This window comes from Trachurus trachurus (genome assembly GCF_905171665.1).
Source record: "Trachurus trachurus genome assembly, chromosome: 18".
In the NCBI taxonomy this organism is placed as follows: domain Eukaryota; kingdom Metazoa; phylum Chordata; class Actinopteri; order Carangiformes; family Carangidae; genus Trachurus; species Trachurus trachurus.
This window is the reverse complement of record NC_139909.1, coordinates 5991307-6012522: the sequence shown is the minus strand read 5'-3', so window position 1 is coordinate 6012522 and position 21216 is coordinate 5991307. Positions and strand designations below refer to the sequence as shown.

Genomic DNA, 21216 nt, shown 5'->3' with positions numbered 1-21216 from the left:
TGAAGAGGAGGAGGTAAAGGAGAAGGAAGAGGATTAAAGGATGAGGAGGAAGAGGAAGAGGAGGAGGAGGGAGAGGAAATGGAAAAGGGAGATGAAGAGGAGGAGGAGAATTAAGAAGAAGAGAAGGAGGAGGAAGCGGAAATGGAAGAGGGAGATGAAGAGGAGGAGGAGAAAGAAGAAAACAAGGAATTGGAAGAGGATGAAAGAAGGAGGAGGAAGAGGAGGAGGAGGGAGGAAGAGCAGAAGGAGGAGGAAGAGGAAGTGGAAGAGGCAGATGGAGAGGAGGAGGAGAAGGAAGAAAAAGAGGAATTGGAAGAGGATGAAAGGAGGAGGAGGAAGAGGAGGAAAGGAGAAGAAGGGAGAGGAGAAGGAAAAGGAAGAGGAGGAGGAAGAACAAGAACAGGAGGAAGAAAAGGAAAAGAAGAGGTGGAGGTTGAGGAAGCAGAAGGAGAAGAAGAGACGGAGGAAGAGGAGGAGGAGGAAGAATGAGAAGTTTTTTTAGTTACTTTTACTGTTACTTACTTATTTATTCTTATAGCAGAGCTGATTTGAGCTACTTTTAGTGTTTTATTTAATTTTCTTAGTCCATATAGTTTTATGTAGTTTTTAGGTAGTTTTATGTTTTATGTTTTATGTTTTTATTGTCTCTAGTTCTTTTATGCTCTTATTCAATATCTCCGGTGTTTCCTCGGTGGGGGCTGTCTGCGCTGGGGGCTGCGTTCGGCCGTGTCTGGGATGTCTCCGTCTCGTGGCGAACATGTGTATGAAAAGTGCTTTATTATTATTATTATTAAGAAGAAGAGGAAATGAGGAGAAAAAAGAGGAGGAAGAAGAGGAGTAGTAGTAGTAGTGTTGCTGTCCCGTACCGAGCACCCATGGCAGGATCATCCACTCCACCAGCGTGGGGGGGGGTCCCTGCATGTGCAGGTTGGTCCTGGCGATGTGCTGACTGGCCAGCAGCAGCAGGAACAGGAAGGTCAGGTACGACGCCGTGTGGCAGATGAACTTGATGAACGGCTTCTTGATGAACCGGCCCAGAGCGCTCTGAGGGGCCAGCAGGTAGATCTGGGGGGGGGGGGGGGGGGAAGGAGGAGGAGATAGGAGAGGAGGAAGGGGAGGAGGAGGAAGAGGTGAAAGGGGGAGAGGGAGGAAGAAAGGAGGAGGAGGAAGAAGAGGGAGGGTTGAAAGGGGGAGGAGGAGGAAGAAAGGAGGGGGAGGAAGAGGATGGGGGAGGGAGGGGAGGAGGAGTAAGAGGTGAAAGGGGGAGAAGGAGGAAGAAAGGAGGAGGATGAAGAGGTGGTGAAAGGGGGAGGAGGAAAAGGGAGGAGGAGGAAGAGGTGAAAGGGGAGAAGGAGGAAGAAAGGAGGAGGAAGAGAAAGAGGAGGAAGAGGTGAAAGGGGAGAAGGAGGAAGAAAGGGGGAGGAAGAGGAAAAGGGAGGAGGGAGAGAAGAAATTGGAAGAGGAGGAAGGAGAGGAGGGAAAGGATGGGTGGAGGGGAGGAGGAGGGAGGAGGAAGAGGTGAAAGGGGGAGAAGGAAGAAGAAAGGAAGAGGAGGAAAAGGGAGGAGGAGGAAGAGGGGAAATGGGAGGGGAGGAAGAGGTGAAAGGGGGAGAAGGAGGAAGAAAGGAGGAGGAGGAAGAAGAGGGAGGGTTGAAAGGGGGAGGAGGAGGAAGAAAGGAGGGGGAGGAAGAGGATGGGGGAGGGAGGGGAGGAGGAGTAAGAGGTGAAAGGGGGAGAAGGAGGAAGAAAGGAGGAGGATGAAGAGGTGGTGAAAGGGGGAGGAGGAAAAGGGAGGAGGAGGAAGAGGTGAAAGGGGAGAAGGAGGAAGAAAGGAGGAGGAAGAGAAAGAGGAGGAAGAGGTGAAAGGGGAGAAGGAGGAAGAAAGGGGGAGGAAGAGGAAAAGGGAGGAGGGAGAGAAGAAATTGGAAGAGGAGGAAGGAGAGGAGGGAAAGGATGGGTGGAGGGGAGGAGGAGGGAGGAGGAAGAGGTGAAAGGGGGAGAAGGAAGAAGAAAGGAAGAGGAGGAAAAGGGAGGAGGAGGAAGAGGGGAAATGGGAGGGGAGGAAGAGGTGAAAGGGGGAGAAGGAGGAGAAAAGGAGGAGAAAGAGGAGGAGAGGTGAAAGGGAGAAGGAGGAGGAAGAGGAAAAGGAGGAGGAGGGAGAGGGAGGAGGAAGAGGAAGAGGAGGAAGAGGAAAAGGAGGAGGAAGAAAGGAGGCAGAGGAGGAAAAGGGAGGAGGAGGAAGAAAAGGGAGGAGGAAGAGGGAAGAGGGAGATCAACGTTAGAGAGTGAGGAGTTAAAAGGCGACAACAAAGACGAAGATCAAGAGGAAGATTAACATCTGGAACAACTTCCTTTTAAGATGCAAAAATAGTCCAGTCATTTTATGAGAAAAGGTTAAACAAACTGCAACAGAAGCAAACTCAACTGATTTTGTATCCTCAGCATGTCCTGATTGAGGGAAAAAAAGCCCCGAAGAATCCCATTAGGGGAAAGTTTTGAAAAACACCCAAACATATCCCATTTATACGCATATAAAAAATTTTTTTCACATGAGTAGGGTAAAATTTTTAACCTTTAGATATCTCCATGAAAATGACTGAGTTGATTATTTACATTAAGACAAACAAAAAATGTATTACAAGTTTTTTGAAATTTTTTGTTAACATGAGAAAATTTGCATAAATCTGCATAAATTTGCATAAATTGCACCGTTTTGACGGCACATGTATATATGAAGTTGCTGTGGTGGTACCGGCATGAAAATTGGAGTGAGTTGACTCCATCGGTCAACCGACAAGTTGACCACTTTAAATTTCAAGATGACTGTAAAATCCCCTGATTCGCACAAACTGAAATACGTTGCTATGGCCGGGTTTTGGTTGATTTTTCAAGACAGCCACATCCTTAGTAGAGCAGGTATGACATGAGCCAACAGTGCATAATCCAATTACGTATGGCTAATTTGCATACATACAGCACCTGATCTAAACATTGGGTAGAGCAGGTGAAAATGTCTTGTTCAATCTTGTTAATATTACAGTTAAAAAGCTTAAGGAATGGAACCAATTTAGGCCCATGAGCATTAATAGAGACGGAGCATGTCATACCTGCTCTACTAAGGATGTGGCTGTCTTGAAAAATTGTAGTCATCTTGAAATTTAAAGTGGTTTCGTGTTGGTTGACCGATGGAGTCAACTCATTCCAATTTTCATGCCGGTACCACCACAGCAACTTCATATATACATGTGCCGTCAAAACGGTGCAATTTATGCAAATGTATGCAGATTTATGCAAATGTGCTCATGTTAACAAAGAATTTCAAAAAACTTGTAATACATTTTTTGTTTGTCTTAATGTAAGTAATCAACTCAGTCATTTTCATGGAGATATCTAAAGGTTAAAAAATTTACCCTATTCATGTGAAAATTTTTTTTTATATGCGTATAAATGGGATATGTTTGGGTGTTTTTCGAAACTTTCCCCTAATGGGATTCTTCGGGGCTTTTTTTCCCTCACTCAGGACATGTTGAGGATACAAAATCAGTTGAGTTTGCTTCTGTTGCAATTTGTTTAACGTTGACCCCTTTTTTGGCCTAAAATTACTGGACTAAAAGAGGAGGAAAAAAAAAGAAGAAAAAAAAAAACAGCAGACGAGTGAAAGAGGAGGATGAATGGATGAAAAACAAAGATGGAGGAGAGTGAGTGGATTCTCTTTGATGAGAAAACTGTGTCACAGACGGTTTCATCATCTCTGCTGCTAACGACTCCTGTGAACTCCCACGTCCTGCGGCGCCTGAACGCACCACGAGGGACCGGCCGTCACCGTGGTTTTGTTGTTGTTATGTTTGTTTACAGCAGCAGAGAGCGATGAAGATGACGATGAAGATGTGTATCAATAATAATCAATCAATACAAAATATCCTGCCGACTCTCTCTCCCTCTCTTTCCTACTGGTTCTGTGTTTCTGGTCCTTGAACGCACCACAGACGTCACCTCACCACAGTGATACGGAGCCAAAATGGCGTCAAACGTCACATTTGTCTTCATGTTCATCTTCATTATATCTTCATTTTAAAGTTTTAAACTAATAAATAATAAAAACTAATAAAGTTTAATAAAACAGAAACCTTGAGGTTCTGGTTCAGTCAGAGGCGATTTGAGCTTCACTTCACTTCCTGCTTCTCTGTTTGTGTCGTTGTCATGGTCACGTTCCCTAGCAACAGGAAACAACTAAATTTAACACAGTTTCACTTTATCACTGACGACTGTTTAGTTGGAGCAGCTTCTCTCTTTCTCTCCTCCTTCCGTCCCTCCTTCCCCTTTCCTTTTTTTCTTTCTTCTTTCCTTTCTTTCTTTCTTTCTCTCCTCCCTCCTTCCTTCCTTCCTTCCTTCCTTCCTTCCTTCCTTCCCTCCTTCCTGTCTTTCCTTTTTCTTCCTTTCTTTCCTCCTTTCTTTCTTCCCTCCTTCCTTTTTCTTTCTTTCCTCCTGTCTTTCTTCCTTCCTCCCCTCCTGCCTTTCTTTCCTCCTTACTTCCTTCCTTCTTTCTTTCTTTTTTTCTTTCTTCCTTTTTTCTTTCCTTCCTTTCTTCCTTTCCCCCTTCCTGTCTTTCCTTTTTCTTTCTTTCCTCCTTCCTTCCTTTCTTTCTTTCCTCTTTCCTTTCTTTCCTCCTTACTTACTTCCTTCCCTGCTAACTTTCTTTCCTTTTTCTTTCTTTCTTTCTTTCTTTCCTCCTTTCTTTCTTTCCAGCCTTCCTTCTTCCATCAAATCGTTCATCGTCCCTCTCCTCTCACCCTCTCTTGTCTCCTTAACTCTTCCTCTCCTGCTTCCTTAATCTTCAGACAGAGTCTTTCTCATCCCTCTCTTCCTCTCTTCCTCCCTCCCTCCCTCGTTCCTCCGTACCAGAGAGAAGACAGGAAACAGGAGGCCGATGATGAAGCAGGTCACCAGCTTCATCACCCAGTGTCTCCTCCTCCAGCCGGGGAAACCGTCGTACCACAGAGTCGCCAGCAGCTGCTGACAGTTGGGCTGGGCCACGAACTGAGAGAGAGGGAGAGAGAGGGAGGGAGGGAGAGGGAGAGAGAGAGAGGGAGAGAAAGAGAAAGTGAGGGAGAGTCAGGAAACACTGGAAAAACAATGAACAAAAACACCTGAACCCACCAAACCTCAGATTTCCACTTCCTGTCACAGTTTCACCTTCAACTCATCAAACTGATCGATCAGATGAAGTCTGAAGATGGAGTCAAACTTTTTCCCATTTAAATGTTTTTTTTCTCCAAATATTTTGCTTTATTAAAGTCAAAACTGAAGAAACTGAACTCATTCATCTACGTTTCTGATGTTTTCGTCTTATTCAATGTGATTTTCTGGTTTAGGCTAACTGTTTGATTCTTCTGTTTTATTTATTTTAATCTAACCCTCCACTCACTCACATTTAAAGCATCATTGTCTCTTGTTTGTTATCTTTTATTTAGAGGATAAAATTACTTGATTTGACTTAAAGCCCCAGTATGTAACTTATTTGGCTTTTTATTAGCAAAAATCAAACATGTCTTTCATAAATACGTATTTCACTGAAGGTGAATCACAGCCACATACAAATGAAAGCTTTCTGGTACCTTAGAATGAGTTGTTACAAGTCGTTACAAATACATAAGTGAGCGACGCACCGAACCGAGGCGGCCATGTTGCATCGACATTTTTTACCACTGTGTAGTGTGAGGAAGGACGGAGGCATTGGTGTTGCATTCAGGTGCAGTCAGGCAGACGGCCGTCGGCAAACCAACCGGATGTCATTTTACTCCACCAGAGAAAGACGGTAAAACAATACTACATCACCATGACAACATGTTGTCACGCCTGTATTGTTTTGCCTCGTGTCTGTTGTCTGTCTGACATCTGCCCGATTTCACGTGAATGCAACATCAAGAATACGTTCAGATATGCAACCGCACCGTACTGGGGCTTTAAAGAAAACTTTTAATCAGTAAAAACACCAACGACAGAGAGTGTGAAGGTTTTACAGACTGGACGAGGAGAAGAAAAATAATCAAACTGACACTTTAAGGCGCTACACCAAATATATTTATTATTATTTGGGCAGAAATCAGACCTGCGATCAGTCCTTTTGTGTTGATGTCACTTCCTGTTTGTTTACAGCTCGTCCACCTTCACTCGTCCTCTGAGTCACCAACTTCTTTCTCTCCTCCTCCTTTACCATTGTCTCTCTCTCTTTCTTTCTTTTTTCTTTCTATCCTTCTTTCTTCTTCTTTTTCTTCTGTCTGCTCCCTTCTTTCTTTTCTCTCTCCGTCGTCCTCTGACTCAACAGGAGACGAAGCTTTTAATCTGCTGCTCTGTTGCCAAATCTCTTCTCGTCTTTCCCCTCCCTCTCCTCCCTCTCTCCCTCCTTCTCTCCCTCCCTCTCCTCTCCTCCCTCCCTCCCTCCTTCTCTCCCTCGTGTGTCTTTCAGGATGATTTGCTCTCGCTCTGTAAATACGTCTCATCCTCTAAAAAGGTTGTAGTGACAGTGGTTGATCCATCAAACCGTTTCCTCTCAAACAAACATCCAGCTCACTGTCACTGTCACTGCTGCCCGTCCGCCTTCGCACAAGGACGCCGGCGGCGGCCATCAACCCGGCGATCAGCTAAAAGAGCAGGAAGAGGCTGAAGCTGTCAATCAAACACAGGAACATTTGGCTGCTGTAGATTCCTACACATCGTTTCAGAAATGATTGATACTTGGCTCAGTGAGCGTTACGACGTGTTTCTATTGGTTGTTGAGTAATTGAGTAAATTCCATCGGTTTCCTGTTTATTTACTGTAAGACATCTAGGCGTCTCTTTGGGACCAAGGTTATTATATCTTTGCTTTGCTTTATTTCAAACATATATGAATAGAATAGAATAGAATAGAAGCTTTATTGTCATATATGAGTAACACAAGAACGTCATCTGAGAAACTGGTTAACAATAATAATGTGAACTCAACATAGGATAAAGCATTATGCTAATTTACATCTATTGAATGCAAAAACTCAAAATCTTTCCAAGAATATTTGTCTTATTTCTTGTCAAAATGTCTCATTTCTAGTCAAAACTAATCTCTTTCCACTTAAAATAAGACTCATCACCTAAAAATTAACTTGTTTTTAGATCATTTTCACTTGTTCCAAACACATTTTCAATTGAAATAAGTAGAAAAATGCTTGAAAGGAGTAAAAAGTGTCTAAAAACAAGCTACTTTTAATATGATGAGTCTTATTTTAAGTATAATGAGATTTGTTTTGACTAGAAATGACATTTTGACTAAAAATAAGACAAATATTCTTGGTAAGATTTTGAGTTTTTGCAGTGTTCCCTTCTCCACTAATCAATTAACAATCAGTCTCCCCAAACATACATATTTACAAAAAATAGAAAATAAATGAACAGATACATAAATCATTTATGAAAAAACTTGATTGTTAAAACCCTTCTTTCTCACTGTATGAATGAAAACCATATTTTTGAACTGGATCATGTTTAAAAATGTTCATTAGTTTTTTATTTTTCAGTTTACTGTTTTTTTTTTTATTGCAGTTTAGTTTTAGTGAGTTCAACAAGTGATGGAGCAGTTTCAGTTTAGTTTTTATTTTTGAAGAATTGACTAGTTTTTATTTAGTTTTTCCAAGTTTTAGGAGAAAGCCTCTGTCAGACCTCTGAAGATGAACTTTATCCCTTTTAGTTGCATCCATCCCATAATGTTCCCATCAGTCCTCATCAGGTTCCATTCACTCCAAGTCGTTTTCTTCCTGCAGCTTTAGACGTCTCTAAGTAAACTACAACCAAGCTGCTGTTATCTGACTCTACTTTAGTTTCAGGTAGTTTTACATTGTTCATTGTAGTTTTTTATTTACTTCTCGTTTATGGGAAAAATGTCATTTTTATTTTTATTTCAGTTTACTAGATTATTAGTTTCAGTTTTAGTTTAGTTAACTATAAAAACCCTGCATGGGACAGACTTTTATTTCATTTTGAACTAATGAAACTCCTCTCTGACGGTCCAAAGTCCGAACCACGACCTTTTTGTTTTTCCTTGAACCAAACGCTTATTCCGGTAACCATGACAACAAAGAAAAGAGGGAAGACAGAGATTAGAGAGTTTTTCTTCTCCTCTTTTACTTCCTTTTTCACTTTTTCCTCTCCATCTCTTCCTCTCTGAGTCGTACGTTTTTCCTCCTCCTCTTTATCAGCAACGCTCCTCGTCTTCGTCTTTTTCTTTCTTTCTTTCTTTCTTTCTTTCTTTCTTTCTTTCTTTCTTTCTGTCCTTCCTTCATCCCTTCTTCTCTATCTCCCGTCTCTAATCCTCCTCTTCTTCCTCTGTCCTCCTCTTCTTCAGTTCTCCTTGCAGCCACTAATCCTCTTTTTCCTTCCTTTCTCTACCTCTCTCTTCCTCCTTTCTTCAGTCCCGTCTCTAATCCTCTTTTCCTCTCCTCCTCCTCCTCTTCCTTCCTTTCTTTTCTGACCTTCCTTCTCCTTCCTCTTCTGGTTTCACTCCTCAACTATTTTTACTCTCTCCTTTTCTTACTCTCTTCTTCCCTCCCTCCCTCCCTCCATCCCTTCGCTCAGCCGGCTCCAGCTTGGTTTCCTGTTGCCATGGCAGCGGTATGCTAATGAGGGGAGTTGATCTCTGGGCTCCACTAAACTACAGCAGTCTGCTCTTTTCTGTTTCGGTCTCGATCCCTCTCTCCTTCCTCCCTCCTCCTCCTCTTCACCACCACAGACTCTCGACCAATCACAGCTCCGGATCGGAGGAAATCGAACCAGTTGTTGTTGTCGTCGTCATTATAAAGTGAAATGTTTTAACCAAACGAGCCGTGAATCAGCGTTGAGTTATGCAACATGAGTGAAAGCTGCTGAGCGGTGGGAGGAGAGTCTCATCAGCCGCTACCTGCAGTAGAAATATAAATAAATAAATATATGGAGCATGTATACACTGCAAAAACTAAGAATATTTGTCTTATTTCTTGTCAAAATGTCTCAATTTTAGTCAAAACTAATCTCTTTCCACTTAAAATAAGACTCATCACCTAGAAATTAACTTGTTTTTAGATCATTTTCACTTGTTTCAAACAAATTTTCACTTGAAATAAGTAGAAAAATCTGCCAGTGAAAGCAAGTTTTTTGTGCTTGTAATAAGGAAGAAAAATTTGCTCCACTGTCAGATTTTTCTACTTATTTCAAGTGAAAATCTGCTTGAAAGAAGTAAAAAGTGTCTAAAAACAAGATAATTTGTAATGTGATGAGTCTTATTTTAAGTAGAATGAGATTTGTTTTGACTAGAAATAAGACAAATATTCTTGGTAAGATTTAGAGTTTTTGCAGTGTCCGGGCAGGGCAGCAGCGGGCCGGCGCCATGCGTTACATGAACAGTGTGCGAGGAGGAGGGAGGTCAAACAGGCGGGTTGACGGATCCAGAGAGGAAAAAAAACTGAACGAGAACTGACAGAGAAGTTTGTTTTGTTGTTTCCGACGATGTGACGACCGACCAGGACAAAGTTCAGTGAATCTTTGAATCCAGTCGTCCGATTCCTTCTCAGGTTACTCGTACCGTTGCAGCAGCTTAGAAACGTCCAACAGAGTCAGAAGAGGAATCAAACCTCAATTGAACTCGTCTCTTGAGTCTTGTCCGTATTGTCTTTAATGTAAAGTCCTAAATCTACAAACCAGACTGAGTCCAGGTGGTTGAAGTTGCGGCAATAATGTCGGTATCCTTTTAATTTACAGGCCGTTAATTACATCATAATGTCAAGAAATAGCCAAGAACTAACGGACAATGTCATAGTAATGTCATGTTTTTTATAAAGGCAGAAGATCACACATGCTTTTCATGCTTGTAATTTTTTTGGAAAGGCCAGAATTTTTCTCCACCACGTCCTTGTAATTGATCATTATCTCTTGGCTATTTCTACACAATCAACTGTTATTTCTTGGCAAAATTTTATGGCTACATGACTATTTCTATTACTCGTGCTCATTATTTCTTGACACAATCATGTAATTAAAGCAGAAGTAAGTGATATATTTGTGTTAATATAAGTCTTAAATAGTTATATCTTCCGACAGCAATCACTTACATAGAGTGTTTGGACTGAAACACGGGTCTCTCAGTCACTCTGCTCTGCTCTGAGCCGAAGAGAAAACATTTATCGTATCCTACAGTTTTTATCCAATGAGGAGAGAGAACGGCATGCAGGGCTGTGTGTGCAGCCAAGGAACGCCGTGAATGTGGTGACGTAGGGACGAGGACTGTTATGGTGCGTTCAAGGAAACTCGTATTTTTCCGACCGTGAAGTGGTACCAGTTCGATCTGGTACGAGTTCACCGGTCGGAAGTTACGAGTGGCCGTTAAAGTGACTTTCACCGGTAAAACAGGTCGGAAAAACACGAGTGGGTTGCCTGAAACGCTACAAAGTCGTAAGTTGTGACTTGAAGCTGTAATTTACGGTTTCAAAAGCCTGCCTGGAACGCAGCATTAGCCAAAACCACCGGATCGCTTACTTCTGCTTTAACGGCCTGTAAATTAAAAGGGTTACCAAAATGTCCAATAGCTGCAATTGGCGTCAAAAATCTTGCCCCTAATGCCCTGTACACACTGTGCGATTTTGGCCGTCGCAGACGAAAGACGGCGGATCGTAGGAGAATCGTGGCGAAATCCTTGGTCGTAGCTCTAAATCGGCCGTCTTACGTCGCACAGTGAGACAGGCTCTACGACGGCCGTTGTCAGCGTCTTGCGACCAAAGACGACCTGCGATTAAATTCTGACAGTGTCAGAAAACTGCTACGACGTACGTCTACTAATCAGCTGATGGACGTCAGTGGCGCAGGGACGAGCACTGATTTTCGAGTAAATAGTCATTCAATTAAAAAACGAATAGCCTATCCTGTCATGTCTACTCTGGAGAGGTGTATATTCCTTTTTACTGTCGCAGAAAGAGGAGGAACATGGGCAGACTCATACAGCCATCAGAAAAGTTGTGTGTGAAACTCATGGTGAAACTCTGTCCGAAAAAAAAAAAAAAACATGTGCGGACTATGATGAGAAGCGGTCGCCTACCGGAGAATATTGACGTGTTTACGCCGGGAGTAGGCCTAGTCCTCGTTTAGATGTGCTCTCATTACGTGACGGTACTGCTGTGATGTTCTCTACCAATACAGGCCGTGATTTCATTTTTAAATAACGGACAAGTGGCGGTACTGCTCCACTGGTGCCGGTGACTTGTGTCTGTGTGTGAAGAGGGAGAGAGGGAGGGAGGGGGGGAGGAGGGGGAGCGGGCGACCTGCGATTCAGTAGAACGATCATCGTACAGTCTGCACACGTCAAACTTGACGTCGTAGCAAAGATTGTAAATTCCACGTCGCATAGTGTGTCATGCAACAGTCTTATAAGACTGCTAAAATCGCACAGTGTGTAGAGGGCATTACACACCAAGGACGTATGTTTTCGTGCGGGTAATTCGTACATCAATATTTGTTTTCAAACAGTGAAAATGCAACATAATGTCGTTCTTTTTTTCAGAGTGAGGTCATCGGGTACATCACAACCCCTACACATCACCATGACAACAATGTCAAACCATCCTGTCTTGTTTAACAAAGGGACACAAAAGAAAAGACAATGAACAACTTGGTTATTGCTCCATGTCCGACGACAACAAACAGAACCAAGAAGACGTAGATTTCTAACCACATTGCTGTGGTTCAGTGATCTGAGACCGGGGCTTTGACTGTGATCATTATGGTTTTTATTTCATCTGCAGACACGTTAATACAAACATCCTCATGTTCACGTCAGATGTTCACTGCAGTCGTTGTATCGTCCAACTCTCTTCATGAAGGTCAAACAACCTCCTGAGATCTGAGGCTGGACATAAATCGTCCTGAATGTGTGTAATTAACAATGATGAACGAGCTGACAACAACAACAATAACACACACACACGCACTTTTGTGTGATTAATTAATGTTGAGTTTCCTGTCCTTTTTCCCTTGCAGGCTGCGGTAGTTTGGTCTGAAACCAGAGAAACCAAACAAACGTCTGTGGACGGTCGTTGTCCTGCAGCATTTCACACACTCTCACTTCTGTGTGTGGATGTGAGTCTGTGACACACTCTCTCTCTCTCTCTCTCCACCTCGTAGCCACTGAACAGTGGAGAAGCGCCACTGCAGCACCGTGATAAATTCTCAGTCCGCCTTAAATCGATTACCACAGTCTGTCTCCTGCTCTCCCCCCTCCTCACCCCTCTCCCTCTCTCCCCCTCAGCAGACTCCAGGTCAGTGGTGTGAAAACTGCAGAGGATAAAGTCTTAAACTTAATCTCAGTGTGTCCACAGCTCACAACACACTCTGTCATGCTAATCCACACACACACACACACACACACACACACACACACACACACACACACACACACACACACACACACACACACACACACACACACACACACACACACACACACACACACACACACACACACACACACACACACACACACACACACACACACACACACAGATGTCTAAAAACGACTTGAGGGGAAGTTTTTCTTCTTGTAAAGGAAATCAAACTTTGATCCAGATTCAAATTAAAAAGACAAACTTACGATTTAAACAGAGTTTGTTTTAAGTTAAATCAACGGCTCCACAGCCTCAGATGACAATTGGATAATAAATATGTTGCTATTTCACTGCAAGTCACTGCATTGCATGATGGTTGGTTAATACAAACATCTACCTTTATACTGTATGGAGCTTTAAAGGGATAGTTCAACATTTTGGCAAATTGGCCCATTGCCATAATCCCTATAGTCATAGCAGTAGGTTCGTTACCTTTAATTGTCGGTGCAAGCTATTTTTAGAACGGCGGAGCAGAGCCGTGAGCTGCTCAGAGCTACGCTACGGAGGCTCATTATGGGATTTCTTGGTTTCCCTCATCAAACTCATCAAATACATGACGACGACATGATGAGGGGAAACCAAGAAATCCCATGAGCCTCCGTAGCGTAGCTCTGAGCAGCTCACGGCTCTGCTCCGCCGTTCTAAAAATAGCTTGCACCAACAAATAAAGATAACAAACCTACTGCTATGACTATGGGGATTATGGCAATGGGGCCAATTTGCCAAAATGCACTACACATGGACATGGACATCTACCTTTATATCGTATCGAGCTTTAATAGATACTTCTACCTTTATTCTGAAGGAGCTTTAAGGTGGGACTGGAGCTGGTTGAGTTTCAGCTCTTTGCTCACTCTTCAGATGTTTGAACATGAGATTTCACTGCTCTTGTCCTTTGATAAAACCGACTCACACCCACGCGGCAGCACATGCACCCACAGCAACAACAACAACAACAACGAACGGACCAGATCCTGTACGTTATCATCATCATCATCATCTTGAGATTTGCAGAGCTGCAGCCCACTGAGCCTCGAGTGACATTTAAAAAAAAAAAAATCAATCTCCAAACATACAGCAGTGAATCAGAGACGAGTATTTTGCTGTAAAATGAAACGCTGAGGAGAAGCGGCGGGCGCTGCCAACTGGTACAGAGTCACTCCGTCATGTTAAATAAGCGCCGCTCCGAGACGGATGAAAACACTCCTGACTCATCACCGGAGAAGACGTCTCTTTTGTCTTTGCAGCGACGACGGAGGCAAAGAGTTTGTTTTTCTTTATAACAGGAAAGAAGAGAAAAAAAGTAAAAGTATTTTTAATCATTAATAAATGCAGCGAGTCATCGGGGCTGATGGCCCCCCGGGGGGTCGGGCACAGACGGGGGAGATTAAACCTGGCTCCACAAAAAGGGCCCAGACCTCCTCCTCCTCCTGTGTTCAGGCCTTTGTGGAGCAGCTCAGTCGACTGGTGATGATGAGTCACGTTGAACCCTCCGAGCCTGGAGCCGCGCCAGAAGAGCCGCTTTTCTACATTATATCCACATTTCCTCCGCTGCAGCCCGGTTCAGACTGCAGGAACATTAAGAGACAGGAAACTAATGAGGAAGAACGAAGGAACTTTATGTGCCAATGCAAAAGAGTCCAGTTCATCAAACTGGTGTCAAAGTGCCCGATTGACGTGATTTACGTCTAAAATCTTTGCTCGTTCTAAGAGTCATAACTTCAATAAATCTCAACTCACAGACATGAAACATATATTGTTAGACTCAGTGTTATGTCCACTTCCATAGTAAATCATCATATCTGCTGTTGTGACCACACGTCTATAAATCCAAGTGACAGAAAAAAGACGATTCTTACAAATCCAGAACTTGCCCAAGAAACCATGTACATGTCCAGAAAAACATGTTAGTCCCTGGGTACAAGAGGAAGCACTAACAGATAGTTGGGTGTAGTTTTGGTCAAAATGAGACAGTGGCTCAGTATTTTGGAAACTTCATAAAGCAATGGCTGATTCTAGTTGATGAAGTGGTGCCATTGTCCTAATGCTATGATTTACATCTAAAATCTTTGCTCTTTCTAAGAGTTATAACTTGGTCAAATCTGAACTCAGACATGAAACATATATTTCCAGATTCAGTGTGATGTCCACTTCCATAGTAATTCATCATATCTGCTGGTCACATGAACACACGTCTAGAAATCCAATTAGAAGTGACAGAAAAAAGACGATCCTTGGTCATCCAGAACTTGCCCAAGAAACCATGTATATGTCCAGAAAACCATGTAAGTCCCTGGGTACATTACTGAGAGGAAGCACTAACAGATAGTTAAAGCAGATATCAGTGGAATGTTTTTGTTAATATAAGTCCTAAATAGTCCTATTTTCCGTCAGCAATCACTTACATGAAGTATTTCAGCCTAAACACGAGTCTCTCCGTCACTCTGCTCTGCTGTAACCCGAGGAGAAAATTTTCCTTGTGGGATACAAGTGTTATCCAATGAGGAGAGAGAACGGCATGAAGGGCTGTGTGTGCAGCCAAGGGATGCGCGTGAATGTGGTGACGTAGCACGAGGACCAATTGATGCCTGACAAGGGCGGGGGCTGCTAACTCATGGTGCGTTCAAAGAAACTCGTACTTTGTGTTTTTCCTTCCTGTGAAGTCATACCAGTTCGATCTGGTACGAGTTCACGGGTCGGAAGTTACGAGTGGCCGTTATAGGGAACTTTCACAGACAACAGGATGGTAAAAACACGAGCTACGGGTTACCTGGAACGCTACCAAGTCGTAGTTGTGACTTGAAGCTGTAACTTACGGTTTCAAAAGCCTGCCTTGAACGCAGCATTAGCCGAAACGGCCGTGAAGCTGATATCTGCTTTAAATATAGTTTTTGTCAAAATGAGACAGTGGCTCAGTATTTTGGAAACTGGATAAAACAATGCATGAATCTAGTTGATCAAAGTGGTGTTAAAATGTCCGAATGCAGCAGTTTACGTCTAAAATCTTTGCTTGTTCTAAGAGTCATAACTTCATCAAATCTGAACTCACAGACATGAAACATATATTTTTAGATTCAGTGTGATGTCCACTTCCATAGTAAATCATCATATCTGCTGTTCACATGAACACACGTCTATAAATGCAATTAGAAGTGACAGAAAAAAGACGATCCTTAGAAATCGAGAACTTTCCCAAGAAACCATGTGTATGTCCAGAAAACCATGCAACCATGCATGTCCCTGTTCTAACTTCAGTAAATCTGAACTCACAGACATGAAACATATATTTTTAGATTCAGTGTGATGTCCACTTCCATAGTAAATCATCAAGTCTGCTGGTCACGTGACCACATGTCTAGAAATCCAATTAGAAGTGACAGAAAAAAGACGATCCTTAGAAATCCAGAACTTGCCCAAGAAACCATGTACATGTCCAGAAAACCATGTAGCTATATGTCCCTTGGTACATTACTGAGAGGAAGCACTAACAGATAGTTAAATATGGTGAAAATGAGACAGTGGCTCAGTCTTTTGGAAACCAACATAAAAAGACGGTCCTACAGATCTTGCCCTTGCCTGACAAAACGTCATGTTGCAAAGTTTTCCCCAGAATCCCAATAATCCAGTGACAGTGATCTTTAAAACCACAGGTGAACTACAGACTTTACTCTGAAAAGACTAAACTAAACTAAACAACACAACAGGGTTTAATTTGCAGCATCAGCAGTCAGCAGCCCCTGTTGTGCTGATCTTGGTGTTTCCAAGTCTCCACTGCACAGACCATAATAACAACCCTTAATGATCCAGTCCATGTGATTCTCCTGTCTGCACTGTATGAACGTGAACATCCTCGTGCTTGTTTCACTCTGCTTACTCTACTTTCTTTCTTTCTTCCTTTCCTTTTTTTCATTCTTTCTTTCCTCCTTCCTTTACCTTTTCTTTCTTTCTCTTTCTTTCTTTCTTTCTTTCTTTCTTTCTTTCTTTCTTTCTTTCTTTTTGTTCTTTCTTTCTTTCCTCCTTCCTTCCTTCCTTCCTTCCTTCCTTTCTCTCTTTATTTCTCCTTATTTCTTTCTCTCTCTCTTTCTTTCTTCCTCCCCCTTTTTCTTTCTCTTTTTCTTTCTCTTTTTTTCTTTTCCTTGATGTCTCTCTTTCCTCTCTGCTTTTTCTGCCCTTGATTTCTCTCAGATTCATTTGATTCAAGTTATCAACAAACTACTTCCTGTTAAGAAACAAAGTCAGAAATACTTGTGATGAGGAGGAGGCTCTGGGCCTCTCTTCCGATTGGCTGACGATTTTCTAAAGTGATCCAATAAAATCATTGGATGGATGGTGGTTGGTCCAGACCGTGAGGGGGGCGGGGCTTAGTGTGACTGCTTTGTTGTGACATCACAAAGTCACAGTAGTGTATGGAGCTTTAAGATAGCCATCTACTTGTCGTATACCGCTTTATGTGTGTAACAATCAGAGTGGAGCAGAGTGAGAAGAGGAACTCAATGAAACGAAACGACTCAAGAGAGAAAACAAAAACAGGCACTGAACACTGCAGATGATGTAAGTGTGTGTGTGTGTGTGTGTGTGTGTGTGTGTGTATGTGTATGTGTGCAGTGTGTGTAGTGTGTATGTGTGTGTGTGTGTGGGCTGCTGCTAATTGAGGACACGTGTTGATAGATTAATCAAAGCAATAATTCATCTGGATGTGGTGAATAAAACATGAATGAATGTCGATATATTATTCAGCTGCTGTTGCGGTTTGTTGAGCCACACACACACACACACACGCACATGCACACACACACGCATGAAAAAATAGGGTTACACACTTGAGTACACACACCACACACACAATTCATTTATTATTGAGACAACTGTTAATGTATAATTTAGTGAGACTGCAGGTATCACAGGCCCACAGCAGACAAAAAAAGACTTTTAAATGATTCAAACACACACACACACACACACACACACACACAGACACACACACACACGCAGACACACACTCGGAGGTTAAGTGGAGGTTTTGACGTTGAGTTTGAGTGAAGCTCGGCGTTTAAACGTCTCCTTTGATCGGCAGTGAAACCAGAGGAAACAGGAAGTAAATAATGAAGGAGAAATGTTGATGTGATGTTTGTGTCGTCGCAAGATGTGTGAGCTGCTGTAAACAGGAAGTAGATTATTAACTCTCCAGTTGATTGGCTAAGAAAATAAACCATGAACGAGGAGCTGCAGCCGCCACGTGTTGTTGTTTCTTTACCGACGACTCTCCGCTCTACGTCAGAGTTTCTGCTACAACTGCAGAGATGTTTAGATCAAACCTTAAAACCTTTTAGTTCTGCTCCCATTTTTATTGTAATTGTGAACTCTTGTGAACATATTTAGTGAAGTTTTCTCACTGTTTAGTAGGGCTGGGACGATATGCTTTTCTCCCGATTCGATTCTTCTATGATTTTTTGATGGCGATTCGATTTAAATTGCGATTCTACGATATTGCCGATTCTCTCGATTTTTAGTCTTTAGCATTTTTAACATTTATCTGCACACAAATACTGTAGGAGCCTATAAACTAACATACTCCAGTATAAAGTGAACTTAAACCCTTTTAAAAACCTGGACTCTCTGTATGTAAAAAAGGCGAACAAATGCACATTGCACACTTTTTAAAAAAATTCGGAAAAAAAAAAATAAAATAAAAAATAAATAAATTTTTGAAAAAATAAAATCAATTTAAAAATTGTCAAAAAAGATATTGCGATATTTATGTGAATTGATTTGTTCTCCCACCCCTACTGTTTAGTGTGATTTTTTAGGGATGTACTGAATCCAGGATTTGTATTCAGCCGAATTTCAGGCTTTTTTTTTTTTTTAAGAGGTTCGGTTTCTGCCGAACTTTAGAACATCTGAACCAAACTAAACCACTCATCACTGTAATTAATAAATTACTCCAAAACGCTCTGGTGGACAAGTTGTGACCTGCACATTCACCACGCTATGAGATAATAACAGAACGTTACCAGACAGAGTTGTTTTAGAGGGAAATACAGAGACTGCTTGATGAAAAACTGTCCCTGAAGGCAACGTGCATCAGTGGTTTTGCATGAATTTCCCTCTAAAACAACTCTGTCTGGTAACGTTGTGTTATTATCTCATAGCGTGGTGAATGTGCAGCTCACAACTTGTCCACCAGAGCGTTGTGGAGTTGTTGGATTGTGTATTTGATGAGTTTGATGATGAGGGAAACCAAGAAATCCCATAATGAGCCTCCGTAGCGTAGCTCTGAGCAGCTCACGGCTCTGCTCCGCCGTTCTAAAAAATAGCTTGCACCGACAATTAAAGGTAACGAACCTACTGCTATGACTATAGGGATTATGGCAATGGGCCAAATTTGCCAAAATGTCGAACTATCCCTTTAATTGAAGCTGTGAGCTCCATCTTCGATCCACTGTTCACAACAATCTGCTTCCTGTCGTTCATCGTTCTCTCCGTTCTGTTCGTCTGGACTCAAAATGTTTCCCAGCAAAAAAAAAAGAAAGAAAAACTATCAAGAGGCAAAAAATAAATAAAATTCATCTCCTTCTCTTTTCTCCATCTCCTCCCACTCGTTTAATATCACTCTCTCTCTCTCTCCGTCTCGTCCTGATTGCTGTCATTTATCAAAATGTCGCCAAAACTTCACCTTGTTTTTTCCCCTTTTTTCTTTCCTCCATCTGTTCTTTCGCTCTCTCTCTCTCTTTCATTTCTTCCAGACTTTTATTTTTCCTCCTCTCCATGTTGTTACACCTGCTGCCTTATATATATTTATTCCTCCTCTCTGCTGCATGTGACTCACTCCTTCTTCTTCCTCTTCTTTTTCTTCTCCTCGCTCTATTTCTGGGTTTCCTCTCCTCCACCTCTTCACCTCGCTCTGCTTCTCTCTCTCTCCATCCCTCCATCGTCCTCACCTCCTGCCTCTGTCGTCTGCGCTCCACTTCCTGTTTGTCTCTTTTCTGTCTCTTTTCCTTGGGGAGACACTACAGGTGAATAGGGTAAAAATTTTAACTAACAGATTTCACCATGAAACTTCCTAAGTTTATCATTTACATTAAGAGAAATATTTTTTGTATTACAAGTTTTGTCAAGTGTTATGTTTAAAGGGACAACGAGGAGTTTTGGAAAAGCGAAGCGTTTTCACACTACATTTATGAGCCTCCGCGCGCACCGTAAAATTATTTTGACCGGCGCAAGACAGACTCATGTTTTCATTCATCAAGAATTAAAGTCAGAGGTTCAAAGAGGTTCACATACCGTCGTAGTTCCCACCATAAACGGCGATTCAGCTGCGTTATTCTCATGACTCGTTGCGAAACCGAAAGTAAAAAACGCTGGTCGGCTCGACCAGCATCTCCGCCACCACTAATAATAACAAAATAACGATAGAGACAGAACGATATATTTATCGAAAATGGGCCCATTAATAAGTGTGGGTAGCGGAGATTCATCCACATTAACGTGAGACTTTTTTATAACTGAATAGAAACTCCTCGTTGTCCCTTTAAATATGTAAATGAGGCAATATCTAATGAAATATGCGCCAATTTGCATATAGGCCTATTTCCAAAACCGAAATCTGAACAATGGATAAAGCAACTTTCAAAATTCTTGTTTTATTTTGTTGACATATTAGAGTCAGAAGTTTTTACAGAGGAGGATTTTGGATATCTCTTTGTATCACTCTGTAAATGAGAAAATACTGTCACCAGCCCTAAAAAAAATCAAAATTTTGCCATGTTTTTAGGAATAAAACGTTATATAAATCAGGCTGTGAATAATATATCAACAATCCCCTCGGTAAAAACCTTCAGAATATAGAAAGGGATCAAACTGGAAGGTTTGGTGGTGTTTGGTGGTGATTTCTAGCTCAGAGTCTGAGGAAGAACTCATTTTGAGAAAACGGCCTTTAAAGACTTGTACTGTAAAATTCCATAGATTGTTAAGGGGAGACACTACAGGTGAATAGGGTAAATTTTTTAAATAACAGATATCACCATGAAACTTCCCAAGTTTATCACTTACATTAAGACAAATATTTTTTGTATTACAAGTTTTGTCAAATTTTATGTTTAAATATGTAAATGAGGCAATATCTGATGAAATATGCGCTATTTTGCATACATTTAATGGCGAATTTAGGCGAAATCTACCGACAAAAGAGACAAAATGAAGTAAAATAAAAACCTTAATGTGGATTTTCTGCCATTTCTTTAGACTTTTCTGAAAGAATACATGTTAAGGAAGAAAAACAGCCCAAAATCTCTAAATTGATCAGTGCATTGTAGCGTCTCGCCTTGTTCAAAGTCTTGAATGCAACTAAGAAACGAAATAAACACATGAGATATTAAAATGCACGGACGAGTGTGTGTGTGTGTGTGTGTGTGTGTGTGTGTGTGTTTGGCAGCTGCACTCGATTATATTTAGAAACTCAGCAGCGTCTCAGTCTTTTCTTTTCTTCTCTTTTCTTTTATTCTCTCGTTTCTCTGCAGCAGCAAAAAAAAAAAAACAGGACGGTGAATAATTTGGAAAATCTCTCTCTCCCTCTCGCACATGAGCAACACGTCCCATCGCCAAGCAACAAGGTGAAGAAAAACTGAATTATGGTTTATTATTATTATTCAGCAACAACTTTCCCTCTTTCTTTCTTTCTTTCTTTCTCTCTCTTTGATTCACTCGTTCTCTCCTCCACTCGTCTTGTTCTTCTTCCTTCTTCACCATATGTCTCTGTTTCATCCTGTCTTTTCCCTCCGAGGTGA

The 21216-nt window shown here is 41.8% G+C and overlaps 2 protein-coding genes across 2 annotated transcripts in view; both read right to left on the bottom strand.

Moving 5' to 3' along the window:
* cnpy3 (canopy FGF signaling regulator 3) overlaps window positions 1-21216 on the bottom strand; it is a 480052-nt gene that overhangs the window by 45496 nt on the left and 413340 nt on the right. The gene's annotated exons all lie outside the window — the stretch shown is intronic.
* trpc5a (transient receptor potential cation channel, subfamily C, member 5a) overlaps window positions 1-21216 on the bottom strand; it is a gene marked incomplete at both ends in the record, with an annotated part of 72102 nt that overhangs the window by 28287 nt on the left and 22599 nt on the right. Inside the window, 2 exons of the mRNA XM_083993346.1 lie at window positions 867-1065; window positions 4900-5037. Coding sequence (XP_083849472.1) covers window positions 867-1065; window positions 4900-5037 — 337 coding nt within the window. The remainder of the gene's footprint in view (window positions 1-866; window positions 1066-4899; window positions 5038-21216) is intronic.